At 47.2% G+C, this 14,010-nt stretch overlaps 1 protein-coding gene and 1 non-coding gene across 9 annotated transcripts in view; both read left to right on the plus strand.

Annotated features, from left to right (window-relative positions):
- INO80D (INO80 complex subunit D) overlaps window positions 1-14,010 on the plus strand; it is a 47,433-nt gene that overhangs the window by 28,779 nt on the left and 4,644 nt on the right. For all 8 annotated transcript variants that reach the window (XM_025211034.1, XM_025211035.1, XM_025211038.1 and 5 more), the window contains 5 exons: window positions 5,064-5,288; window positions 7,086-7,195; window positions 11,229-11,362; window positions 12,594-12,811; window positions 13,777-13,934. In XM_025211034.1, the coding sequence (XP_025066819.1) occupies window positions 5,064-5,288; window positions 7,086-7,195; window positions 11,229-11,362; window positions 12,594-12,811; window positions 13,777-13,934 (845 nt within the window). The remainder of the gene's footprint in view (window positions 1-5,063; window positions 5,289-7,085; window positions 7,196-11,228; window positions 11,363-12,593; window positions 12,812-13,776; window positions 13,935-14,010) is intronic.
- On the plus strand, window positions 5,812-5,955 carry LOC112551227. Its single transcript, XR_003095454.1, has one exon. It is a non-coding gene; the product is annotated as a small nucleolar RNA SNORA57 (small nucleolar RNA).

The raw sequence follows: 14,010 nt of genomic DNA on the forward strand, positions 1-14,010 counted from the left end.
GGAACCACACCTGGAGGCACAGCCAGATGTTGTCGTTTATGCCTGATCAGCAGAGATCCTGGTTTTCTCTGATAAAAATAATCCAAAGTTCTCTTATAAAACCCCCAAATTATCTGATTAAAAACCCCCAAATCCATGTTTTTCCGCAACGCTCCTCATATATATATATATATATATAAAAATAAAATAATAATGGCCTAAATTTGTTTGTAATGCTTTATTCACGCTCTGATTGGCTGATGGAAACAGCCAATCAGAATTCTCCAAGTGTGGAGGAGCACTGCCATGATTCCAGAACTGTGCCGAGTACCGGACAGAGGGTAGAGGAGCATTCTGCAAGCAGCGCTAAGGACTGGACAGGGGGTGGGGGAGCCCACCCCGCTCCCTGCAAGAGGCAGAATGGGGCGTTAGGTGGCGGCACTCCATCCCAGCCCCCCCTCCTGCCTCTGCCCCCTGTCATTCTTGACAAACAATTGGCGCGTGGGTCTGTTTGTATAATATATATAAATATACATACACACTAGCCAATTGCCCATCAAGAATGATGGGGGAGGGGCAGGGACAGAGGCCTGTGTCCCTTCCCCCCCTGCCTTGGGCCAGGGCTGGGGCCGGAGCCATTCCCCCTCTCTGCCCTGTCGCTTTGGGCCAGGGCTGGGACCAGGGCTGCTCCCTGCCGCGCACCACCCCCCCCGCTGCTTTGGGCTGGGGCCTGGGCCATTTCCCCCCTTCCCCCACTGCTTTTGCCAGGGCCAGGGCTGCTCCCCGCCTTCCCCCGCCACTGCTTCGGGCCAGGGTTGGGGCCAGAGCCACTCCCCACCTCCCTCCCGCTGCTTCGCGTCGGGGTTGGGGCCCGAGCCGTTCTCCCCCTCCCCCCCGCACTGCTTTGGATCAGGGCTAGGGCTATTCCCCCCCGCCACTTCGGGCCGGGGTGCTCCCTGCCTCCCCCTGCCGCTTCAGGCCAGAGCCCATGACCACAGTGACGTTTGCGGTGGCAGCAGGGCACAACCACCAGTAACCCACCCTTCCCTTCCTGCTCCCCTCCCTCCCCTGTTCCCCACTGCCTCCCTTCCCTGCCAGCTGTTGTTGGGCGGGAGGGGAGTGTACCGGCCTCTGGCTCCAAGGAGCAGACCCGGGGGGCGGGGGCAGGGCCAGTGTGCTCCAGTCCCCATTGTCCCCCTCTGCCTCCAAGGAGCAAGGGAGGGGGGTGAGGTCGCCCCCCTCCCTTCCGGCCCCTCAGTCCCCGCTGTCATGGTGGTGCTCTGCTGTCTGCCCCTGTCTGTGTAGGACATTCTGATTGGCTTCCAACACAGCCAATCAGAGCACTAATAAAGTGTTATGGACAGACAGACAGACAGACGTAGGCTTTTATAATATTAAAATATATTCTAATATTATAAAAGTCTTTGTCTGCCTGTCTGTCTGTCCATAATGCTCCATTCACACTCTGATTGGCTGACTGAAACAGCCAGTTAGAGTGCTCCAAGAGTACTGGGACAGGAGACGGGTTGGTGGAGCACTGCCATGACAGCAGGGACACAGGGGACAGAGTGGGGGGTGAGGCCAGCTCAGCTGGCCTGGTCTCCCCCAGGTGATGGAGGAGGGTGGAGAGAACAAAGAGCCCCGAAGCGGCAGGGGAGTGGGCCTGGTCTGGTTCCGAAGTGCCAGGTGGGGAGGGGGAGAGGAGCGGCCCTGTTCCCCCCCCCCCCCCATATGATAGCGGCCCAGCCGCAAAGCAGCATGTGGGGAGGGTGGGGGTTTCGGGCCCGTTCCCCCTGGCCAGAGGAGAAGTGGGGTCAGTGCCGGACACGGGGTTCAGTCCCCACATGCGCCCCCCATGATGGCCACCCGGCCCCAAAGCAGCCCTAAGGTGGAGGGAATGGCATGGGGGAGTGAAGCCAGCAGCACTGGCCTCCCGTTCCCCCCACCCACATGAGGCGGCAGGGGACTGAGGGGGGGAAAATGGGTCCAGATGCAGCACAGCAGGCGGGGAGAAGAGGGAACAGTCCCTAACAAGAAGTTGGGGTGGGGCTGGACGCGTCTGACCACGCCTGCTGCCCCTAATAATGGGACCATGGGGAGGGACTGGGGACAGAACACACAGAGGAGCAGGCTTGGGCCCATTGCAGGGGGTTGTGGGGATAGACTGGGCCTAATGGGGGGTGGAGAAGCCAGCCCAGCCTGGTGTGGCAGCGGCAGGGGAAAGGGAGGAGCAGGCCTCCTTGGGCCCAGGCCCACGCCTCCCGTGTTAGCCCCAATCCCGCTCCTCCCCTCCCCACACCTCCGCCATGTCGGCTCAGGCCCGCTGCTCTGTCGCAGGGAAGGAGGGAGTGGGCCCAGACCCCAAGTGACAGGAGGGAAGGTGGGGAGCGGACCCGGATGTGGGGGCGGACACGGGGCTCTATCCCTGCCTGCTCCTCCCCATCATTCTTGATGGGCAGTTGGATAGTGTGTGTGTGCGTGTCTGTGAACATATGTATCAGTTGAACACAATGTTTTCTTGATATATTTACAATTTGAAAGCAGTTTGGGTGCCTGCCAGTGCCTCAGTCATTATAATAAAATTAATTCTAAATAAATATGTATTTTGGTGTTTGATTTTTGAGGTTTTTATCATGGAGTATCAGAACATCACCTGCCCTCTTTGCTCGCCAGGATGTGGGTCTAGTTGTGGCTTTTCCCCCCCTGCTGCTTTGTTGTGCCGAGCCCCCATGATATGGTGGTATCCTGCCCCTGCCCATGCTGTTGCCTCTCACTCCCAACCCAAAGCCCCCTCACCCGCTAGTCCTGCTGGTGTCCTTCACTCTCAACCCACAGAGCCCCATTTCCAATGGTGCTCCTCACTCATGACCCACAGGCTTCAGCCCTGTAGTGTGTGGGACAGGGGGCAGATGTGTGGGGCAGGAGGTTTGTGGGCATAGGTGATGCCATAGGCGATGCATCGCAGGGACATAGATTCATAGATATTAGAGTCAGAAGGGACCTCAGTAGGTCATTGAGTCCAATGCCCCTGTCCTGGGCAGGGAAGAGCGCTGGGGTCAGACAGTCCCAGCTAGGTGTTTGTTCAGCCTCCTCTCGAAGACCCCCAAGGTAAGGGAGAGCACCCATCCCTTGGAAGCCCATTCCAGATTCTGGCAGCCCTTGCTGTGAAGAAGTTCTTTCTAATGTCCAACCTAAATCTGCTCTCCATTAATTTGTGGCCATTGTTCCTAGTTACTCCAGGGGGTGCCCTAGTAAACAGAGCATCTCCTATTCCCTGCTGCCCTCCCCTGATGAATTTATAGGCAGCCACAAGATCACCTCTCAGCCTGCTCTTGCAACATGGTGGGGGCATGTACCCCTGCCCCAGATTTCTGTGCCCACAATGGGACATGGGGATGCACTGGCTGGACTAGCACTGGGCAGGAGCTGCCTCCGTAGCCCAGCAGGCAGGACCTGTGTGGGGAGAGCAGAGCAGGCTGGGAAGGCTTGGTGCCATGGTAAGGCCATGGCTGCCAAGGTGAGGTGCCCTCTATCTGCTGCTGCAGTGGGAGGGGCACAACACTGCGGCGCCTCACTTTGACAGCCATTATGGTGCTCCTAGTGTTTTTGCTGGCATTGAGCCTCCTCACCGTGCTTCGTCCTCCTGTGCCGGTTCCTACCCACTGGGCCGCGGAGGAAGCTCCTACCTAGTGCCAGTCTGGCCAGGCTGCAGCCCTATGCCCCACTGTGGTGACAAATTTGGGGTGGCATGTTCACCCCAATGTCTCCCAACAGGTTGCCTATCAGTGTGACTTCTCCGCATGAGTGGGAGTGTGCACAGTGGCAGGGAGCCGGCCCTCATTCTGGGATGAGCTGCCTGTGGCTCTGTCCTGCAACCCAGCTGGGCCCAATGGCTGTGCATTCACACTTGCTCCAGCCCCAGCCCTGGGCATCATATACCACCTCAACTGGGGTGTGCCCCCAACTGCTAACTCTGGCCTACTCCCTCCCTCACTGTGTGGGCTTAGCATGAGCTATTGCCGCCACCTCAATCTCCCCACAAGTTGTGCCCCTCGCTGCACCCTACCACATGTCACCTATACCCCCTGCTCCCCATGTGTTGCCTGTGCCCCCCATAGACTTGCCTTCAGGGAGCTGTGACAGCTGCTGTCCACCACACTGCCTGGCTGTATTGCTGGCCACGTGCATGCACATTGTGTCCCCTGTCTCTGATCGCCCTCCTACTTTCCCCAGCTCCAAGCAGCTCATTGCAAGCTGGAGCTCTGCCAGCCTGCAAGGGGAAACTCATAGTTTCCTGAGTTTCTCCTTTAAAGAGGAAACTCCATGATATTCTCCTTTAAAGGAGAAAATCTGTGTTTTTCTGTGGGAAATGGAATGGTGTTTCTGTGTTTTTCTGGTGATGACTCTGGAAAAATCTCTTTTCCACATTATGCCTTCTAGAAATAAGGTGAGTGATTTATTCGGGGGCATGTTGTATGCAAGAAAATACAGTAATACCCAGTGAAAATGAGAGCAGAACTTTGGTTATGCGTCTTGGTTATGTGTCTATGCATTGGTTTGGAGAAACTGAGAGAAAACAGCACCCAGCAAAGTATCAGACATTAAGAAAAGGTCACCTGGTTTGGTACTACAGTTGTAGAATTCAAGCATACTTCTCTAGCATGACCTTTCTTCAATGAATTTTCATTGTGTGGTTCCCCACCTCCATTTCTCCCATAACTGCCTCTTGATTTAAGCTATGGCCTCATTTGCTGAGACATTTACAGTAAATAAAGGTTAACAGTATAGAGTTTTTTTTAACAGCAGGCTCCCAGACATTTAAATGTGTCAGACTCGATGATAAATTGATGTAAGCTCTAATAATGACATACTAAGAAGGTTAAGTACCTTTAACATTCAAACAGAATTCTGCTCTTAGAACTGTTTGAGTTTCTCCTAGGGAAAATATCCATGACAATTTTTAGCCTTTGGCTATGTGTGGAATTAAAAGGCAGACACTTGTTTAATAATTTCTGAGACAATTACAAGGTATCCTCTTTTCACAAAAGACTGTCTGTTGTGTGTTTTCCCCTCCATCTTCACAGGTCAGATGATGATGATGCAGATAGCAGGAGTTCCAGGGTGACCCGACTTTGCACTTACTTTCAGCAGAAATATAAGCACCTCTGCCGCCTGGAGCGGGCAGAATCTCGTCAGAAGAAATGCCGGCATACACTCCGGAAAGCCTTGCTGCAGGCGGCCAGCAGAGAGCCGGATAATGCTGGGCAGCTGATACATGAAATTCGGAGAGCTACATGTACTCGGACCAGGTGAGAGGCATCGCCCTTCAGCATGTTTGAAGTAGTATCTTAAGCAAGACAAAGCAAAAATCAGTGGTGAGATAAGCATGCTAAGTTAAAATGTTCAATCAGATATCTTTGCTGACACTATATATGGAAGGCAAAATGCCCTTGACATATCAACAACATAGAGTAAATGAAACATATTCTGTGTGTTCCATAAGGCTAGGCACTTTTTAGCTGTGAAAAATGGATCCTTTGTTCAGCACATGTGCACACACAGGCACATGCCATTTTAATGATTTAGGATTAGACCAGGCCCCACTAAAATGCATTTGTTGTTTTTACTGATTTTTGCATTGTAACTTACCACCTAGTCTTTTGGCTTCAGATTTCTTTTTTGTATTGAGGGAAAACAGCTCTTTCTTATGCCTTCTGTGTACCTTCTGTCATAAACACTGGTACCTTAAATGAAAATCAACAATGGAACAAATATCATCTAACAGCTCTGAAGGCTACCCTCTAGGAATTCTTTCTAAATAATGTCAATATCCCTCCAGTTCTTGGCATGCATGGTATTGTTTGGTTCTGTGCATGTGACTTGTATGGAGGCAGAATAAGTGCAAACCCTGGTGTTCGGTCTTCGGTACCAGCAGTTTTCCCTCTGCTGGTTCTAGCTTTGCTCACCAGGACATATGACATCCTTGGGAGGGGTGTTGGATGCATGGGGCAGGAGCAAGCCACACTAAGCTTAAAGGAGCTTTTAGCCTGTCTATAGAGGGCCCCCTGGATCCAGGATGCTCTTTGTTTCTGTAGGACTGAGTAAAGACTAAGGGTTCTGGTTTATGATGGTGGGTGACTTACTATGGCAGGAAGTAGAGGCTTCCATTTTAGAAAGGCAACTTAGGGCCAGTTTAATAAAGCAATTAATAACTAAGATTTTAAAAATAAAAGTGCGTCTCCAAACTGAAATTATAAACTAAACCTTGCCAGAATTTGAGTTGATTCAGTATAATTTGGTGAGATTATCTGGCAAACTAAATAGAACCTACTCTAGTGAATAGATTAGTTGCATAATAACATGAATTAAAAAATGAGCAACAAATAAATTGGGTCGGGGCAGTCCAGCAAAGTAAACAGAGATCATCCGTTTCTGACCTGATCATATAAAGTGCAGAAGTTGGATGTTGTAATGTCAGATACTTCAGGTTGGTTTTTAGGATAATATCTTTTCCTAAATTTTTATTTTTGTAAACTGGCAAAAAAAAACAGTCAACAGAGATTACAGCAAAGGATAAACAGTGAGAGTGTCAATAATGACCCTTCAGGCAACCTAGAGAGTAGTATGAATATGAGGTGAAATTTGCTGTCCACCAAGGGTGAGGTATCAGCATGTCTTATTTTAAGGGCTAACCCAGAACATTAGCAGTGCATAACCCTTATGTGAATGAGGTGACTTTCACCTATGGTAAGCGCAGCATTGTTTTCTAAATACCACAGTAGTACCTGGAGGATTCTGGTTAGGTTTAGGGAGCTACTGTATCAGATGCCTAGCACAAAATGCTTGTGGTATCCTGCTTACTTCATTCAATACAGGTATTGCTCCACAGTGTCCAATTTTGCTCGTTGTTGGCACCTGTCTTCTATCTAGCTCCAGAGTGTAAATAAAACTATAAATCTAGATTGTAGACCTTGCAAATGTATAACCAGCCATATAGGTTATGAAGCTGTAATTCACTTTGCCATCATTAGTGGTTTGGTTATGCTAGGATATCTGTTGGGATTGGATTTCTTTTAACTACATCTTGTAATATGCTTCTGTTTCAGCACAAGCCAAGCCAAGCAGAGAGATGCAGAACCAACAACATGTAGTGGAACTGTGAAGGGTGAACAGTGCACTAACAAGGCCCTTCCATTCACCAGGCATTGTTTTCAACGTATCCTCTTCATTCCCCTCAATGTGCGTTTTGGACTGGCAGCCTGCTTTCAGATTTTTAGGCAGTGGCAGGTGATTTGGTAGCAGAAATGCTTATTTGCTAATGTCTCACACTAATATGCAAATTACTTAAAATGAATCATGGATTTAGAGCAGTGTAAAATGTGATCTATTTACAGGGGACAGCCAACATATAGTTCAAGTCATTGATATATTAGGCTGTTGTTATGCTCTCTGTGTCTAAATTTGGTGGGTGTCAGCAGCCTTATGGAGATGATCTCATTCATTGGTGGGAAGATGCAGTCAACATGGCTACTGTGCAGTTGCTAATGTTTTCTATAGAACAACTGGTTACTCTTACATGATCCAACAATATAAGTAGAAATTAGGGATGGGGGAGGAGAGGAATATAGAGTAGATATAAAGCTAAAATATAGTACTTTGGAGCAGGGGTGTCAAATTCACCTCAGGGCCCAGACCAGATCCCGACCACAGGGCTTCCTCCAAGGTTGGTTTAATGTGGCAAGCAGCAACTGCTGATGGTCCAGGGCCCAGCATAGGTCAGGTAGCGGCACAGATCTGGCAGTGGCAGGGTGAGCAAGGGGCCCAGGGACGCCGATTCTGCAGCAGGCTGTGCTGTACTAGCTCCATCCACCCTGCAAATTTTGGTAGCTTGTTGGACTACTGGTGGGCCAGCTGGAATGGTTCTGAAAGATACAGTGCACGGGCAGCGTGTTTGACACTTCTGGTCTGGAGGAAATGAGAGGGATAGAACGTGAGTCCTGGTGTCTGGGAAAGGAAGAATCTGTAGATGAATGAAGGGGATTTCAAAGGGAAAAGTCTTAAAAATGTGACCTACAGAGGCCAGGTCCCCAGAAAAGGGGAAGTCCTCTAAAAAGCAAACTAAGATTGCAAGTCTGATCCCAGAGACTAGGCAGGCTGCCTTCCTTCCCTACATTTTGTGGCCCTCAAGTTTGTTCATTTTCTTATTTAACAAAATTCCCATGTGTCTTTTTGCAGCTTTCTTTTCTCCTTTGCTTACCAGAGATGTGAATTTGCAGTCCCTTGGGGTACTGAAGGGTTCCTGCAGAATGTCATGGGTGAGGGATGGACACACAGGGAAGAAAAGATCTAAATGAGTGAGACAGAAGCGAAGTATCTAAAACTGTGATATATAAAAGACTGACCTAATATAAAAAGATTTCTAAAAACTAGTCCATTCCTGCAGAAAGACAAAAATCATAGGCAGTACTTGGCCCAGCTAGGCCCTTAATAACACAGCTTTTTAAGATATTGAGTCAAAGCAATCGGTAGGACACTAGGGTTGCATCCAGACGAGCGCAGCTGTGCGGTATGTGGCGCAGCAGACTGGTCTGCGTTGCTACATACTGCATGTTCTATTGTTCTCTGTGCTGCAAGGGAATAGCGTGGAGGATTTTTTTTGACCCCTGAATATCCAGGAGTCAGAAAAATCTGCTGAAAAAAGGAGAGTGGTACATACGGCAGCAGTGTGCATCACCCAAAGCTGGAGCCTGGCTGGCCAGAACTGTATTCCACTACCGGCCAGGCTCTGCGCAGCAGGATCGCAGCTGCTGCAGCCCCAGGAGGATCCCAGGTTAGCTGGCTGGGGCCAGCCCAGTGCTGGCCCTAACCTCCCCTACCCCACCTGGGGCAACTTGCTGTGCATCAGAGCATGCATGACACAGGCATTCCCCAGGGACGACTAGTGGCAGCGCTTGGTGTGCCACCAGTATTTGTTCCCAGGGAATCAAATGTCCATGTATATCTGGACACAGCCTAGTAGTTTATTTAGGCAGCATGAAAGCATCCAAGAACACAGTCTTGACATCGGTATTCAGTTCTAAAATCTCCATGATTCAGTTGAGCTTACTAGTTTTCTCTGAGACTTTTTATAAGGGTAAATCACCTTTGCCTCTGGTGTCTCTGCTATCCTATCTATAAAATGAGGTTGGTTATTACTTTAATATCTCTGGATGATAAGCATAATGTATGGAGTTTTGTTGATACACTGTAATATTCTTGGACAGCAGAACTTCCATCCCATGCCAGATCTATGTGTATATCTGAAAACAGCTGATGCTTCCATGCGGTTTGCAAAATTTCACATGGTAGAAGCAGGTGAAGAGTAGATAGTCCAGTTAACTTGTTCCCAGAGATGCAGTGCAGACCTGCAGGCCAGGCTGCTCACTGCTGGAATAGCTGCAGATTACAGTGCACGCTGCTATTATTTATAGCTCTAAATCAGGGGTAACCTGCTGTTGTGGTTCAGTGGTAGAATCCTTGCCTGCCATCAAGACACTGAATGTCTAGATTCAGTCTAGATTGTGTCTCAATGGTTTAAAGTGGGGATAGAAGATCTGAGCAGCCTCCACTTCTTCATACATCTGCCTAGGCTTATGTGTGGAAGGTCTGGGTAACCTCTCATGCATACACCATGATTCAGAAATATCAACGGTTGCCTAAATCAGAGGTGTCAAACTCACCTGGGCCCCGGACCAGATACAGACTGCAGGTTCCTTGCGGGCTAGTTCCAGCCCAGGACACAGTGGTGGCTGCCATGGTCACCACAGCAGTGGCAGGTACAGAGGCAGTGAGGGGTCTGGAGACAGAGGTCTGGCAGTGGTGGGAGTCCAGGGTGTGGTAGTGGGTCCAGGCATGAAGTCCAGGGGCACAACAAGGGTTCAGGGCAGCTGCGGCAATGAGTCAAGCTTGCTGCTGAAGGCCAAGGCCAGTGGGACTATAGGGCCACACATTCTGCAGCAGATTATATGCCTCAACTTCTAGTAGCTTTTTGGTAATCCAGTGGGCCAAACAGTTTGACACCCCCACTTTAAGTGTATTGAGCTCTGTGAACAAGAATTTAAATGTGGAGGCAAGTACTAGACAGATAATCTGGGCCCAAATTTTCAGAAGTGTTGCATCCAAGGGCTCCACTTAGCCATCTAAATAAGCAGCAGATGTTTTAGAAATTCTCAGCACCTAACTGCTCCTGTTTGCTCCCACAGACAGCTGCTGTGTGCTGGTCTGCTTGATTTAGGTACCTGCATCAGAGCTGAGTAGTCTGACCCTGTGCTGACAGGCGGTGTTTGTAATTTCTTTTTAAAAAAAGAAATCCACTTGTACCCAAATATAACTCTGCAGTGAATCCAGTGCAGAAAAATAGAGAACTTTCTGATTCTGCACCTTTTGTCTCATCATCTCCACCATTTGGAGATGCTTGGTTCCTGCCCCATCCATCCAAGTCCTTCCCTTTCTTAGGGTTTGCACTTTCCCTTCAGTATTTTTTTGCTTTTCAGTGTTCTCTCCCTGCAGGCCTACAGTGGTGGTAATGTTAGCCTCAGTTTGAGTAGGAGCTACTTGGGAGGGAAGAGGCCTGCTAATGTTACTTGAAAAGATACGATAAAATATGTATTTGACTTACTGTAAGTCTAGAAATATATTCTGACGTGCGTATGATTTTTCTGAGATAAATCTTTGCAAGTTTAAGTTTAAATTCGCTTGACCTTTTCTATCTGATTGCACATCTTTTTTCCGAAGAGCAGGAAGGATCTTAAAACTACTTATGTCTGTGTTCTCTGAAGATAAATGCCAAGAATTTACCTTAAAGAATGAAATTAAGAAATGCCTTTTTTTTTAATGTTTCACTATGAATTGTCATTAGACAGTAAGGAAATAGTCCCTTTGACTACATTGCTCCAACCAACACTATTGATCTATTGATTAAGAGTCTCCAGGAAAGGGACTTTTTTAAAACTAAGAACTCATTAGTGAAATAGCTGCTTCCATAAACCCATTCTAATATATGATAAAGTCATTACCAATTCTGCATTAATGTAATTTTTTGCTTTAAAGTTGGGTTGGAGCCTTACCTTGCTTTGAACTTAAATAAGATACACCATTAAAAATAGCATTTTGACAGGCAAATACAATTCAAAGCTTTTTATTAGAATGACAAATCAAATGGCTTTCCTCTGTCACTGCTGGTGTGTTGTTCCTGACACAGAAATGCATAGATATCCTATTGAATCGTTCTCAGCAGCTCTTCTCAAGTTGCACAGCCAAGTTTGCAGATGGGCAACAGTGCTCTGTGCCAGTTTTTGACATTACACATCAGACACCTTTGTGTGAAGAACATGCCAAAAAAATGGTAAGTACAAACTAAAGCAACAATTATTTAATTGGTATTAAATTCTGTTCTGTTTAACTCAGTGCTTTTGTGAACTGTGGCCTATTGGCAAGCTGGATTGGATTTACAAACATTTGTTTAAAAAAAAATGCCCAAATGTACCAAAGGGTACAACATGAATTTTTAATATCTTACTGCTTTGGGTATGCAAGGATAGGACTTCTAAAAATATACCATAGTGGAGGGTTATGGGGTAGGAACTGACCTAGCCATTACCCAGAATTCTGGGATATATTACTCATGGCTAAGGCGTATGGACATGCTACTACAGGAATCATTACTTCAGTCTTGTGTTTGCTAGAGCCCAAGAGACAATCAAGGTTAGTAGAGCTGAGAAGATGTTTCCATTTTTCCAATCTCCTCCTCCTTCGCCTCTCCACAAAAGATTAAACATTGTTAGGACAATCTATGTGCCTTCCCCTACTTTTTTTGCCTTCCCCTACTTTTTTTTTTTGAGAATTCAAAAAAACTATTTAGGAACACTATTACTTTTCCTTTAGGAAAACTATTTGTAGGCTGCCTTGTACTCTAAGGCCTCCTCTGTGTTTTATTAGTTTAATATGGAAATTTACGTTTCAGTCCAGGGCTTGGGGGTTATTTTAGGTAATCCTCAGTTCCCCTGCCAAAGGCCTGAAGATTTTCTTCCTTTCATTTCTCTCTGCTTAACACTTCAAAGCTCTTTGTTGCAGCCATCATAATTGCACTTGGAGACTGAGTATAACTCACTTCATAGCCAGCAAAATGGCACTTTATTTTATAATTGGCCAGCAGGTCGCTCTCTTTAATGTTTCTATAGGGTGCTTCAAATTTTTAATTTGGATTGTGTAAGCACCACACTGTAGTTTTAGTTCAAAAAAGTCTTTAAAAAGTGACATTGTAGATTTCCATATTTGCTCTACCTCTGATGTCCATAGGATATTGTTGTTCAGACTGCCAACCCTTCTCATCCAGTCTGAGATTGAGAAACAACCTTGTTCCATTTTCCCTTCCTGTCACCTGTGCTGTCTGCTGTTGGTGACGATGCCAAAGACAGAAAGAACACAACTTGATTTTCATATTCCTGCTTGAGCATGCCTGATGGCAGCTAGAGAGTTCCTCTTCAAATTGTAGACGTTTTGGGATGGCAAGAAAAGGCTGAAGATGGTTGCGTTTGTTCCTAAAATATTCCCTTTTCTCTCATTGTCTCTATCAGGACAATTTTTTGAGAGGGGACAGCTCCCGCAAAGTTCAGCACCAGCAGCAGAGGAAACCCAGGAAAAAAACCAAGCCACCTGCACTTACCAAAAAACACAAAAAGAAGAGAAGGCGGGGACCACGTCGGCCCCAGAAACCCATTCCTCCTGCAGTGCCCCAAGGGAACCTCAGCATGCCCACCAGCGTCTCACTGCCAGTAGAGATCTCTCGCATACGGTCAGCAGCAGCAGCTTCATTTAATTTATTTTAACTTTAATTTTATATTAAATATCAGAGGAAATGTCAGAGTTGGTATGCTGTTCAGTGTCTGGTTCATTGAAAAGTTGGGTACCTATGACATGTCTGCAGTGCCACATACCATGCATTAAGCTGTTCTCTGCGCTGCAAGGGAGCAGTGCGGGGCTTTGTTTTTTGTGGGGTTTTTTGACCTTTGGATATCCAGGGGTCAAAAAAACCTGATGAAAAAAAGGCAGAGCAGCGCATGTGGGAACACCGTGGACCACTCAAAACCAGAGCCTGGCCAGCCAGAGCCACGCCACACTGCAGCTGCCAGCTATGAACTGTGTGGCAGGATCACTGCTGCTGCAGCCCCGGGAGCCCCCAAGACCCCAGGTAAGGCTGCTGAGGCCAGCCCAGTGCTAGCCCCAGCCTCCCCTACCCTGTCCAGGGTAACCTACTGTGTGCCAGAAGGCGCATGTTACAGGCATTCCCTGGGGAATCAATTCTCTGTTTGTGTGGCTGCGGCCCTAGGCTCCAATGTCTTGATCTTGATTTTGGTTTGATAGGAAGGGTAGTTTTTCTTTCCCCAACCACTTAATAAATTACTTTTCTAAATAATGGATACATTCAGGTATCTTGGCATCTCTGTGAGTACAAAGGAGGAGCTGCAAGGAAGAATGGGAAAATGTTAATTCCAGATTTCATTAATGGCTTGGTTTAATGAAGAAACTATTTTGCCATTCATGGGCATTGTATAGATGCATAATCATTAGAAGAATGTAAGAGTTTTAAAGAAACATGTGCAAACAACATACTTTCTGGTTGGCTTTTCAAAAAAATAGTGGGAGAATATAGTAGAGAACAGACAGACCCTTAAATAGATGGGTATCTACCATTAAACCAGGCTTGCAGTACGGAGACACCAAGACTGAAGAGTGGAACTAACAACATTCTTTCCCCAGGAGCCCCTCCACACCAGAGTTGAGTACAGATGAGCTGCCTGATGACATCGCCAATGAAATCACAGACATTCCACATGACTTGGAATTGAATCAGGAGGACTTCTCTGATGTCCTACCACGGCTGCCTGACGATTTGCAAGATTTTGATTTCTTTGAAGGTAGATATTTTATTTTATTTTATTTTATTTTATTTTATGTAAAAATTAATACATGCTTAAATGCACATGTAGATGT

The sequence above is a fragment of the Alligator sinensis genome, unplaced genomic scaffold (genome assembly GCF_000455745.1).
Source record: "Alligator sinensis unplaced genomic scaffold, ASM45574v1 scaffold372_1, whole genome shotgun sequence".
Classification (NCBI taxonomy): domain Eukaryota; kingdom Metazoa; phylum Chordata; order Crocodylia; family Alligatoridae; genus Alligator; species Alligator sinensis.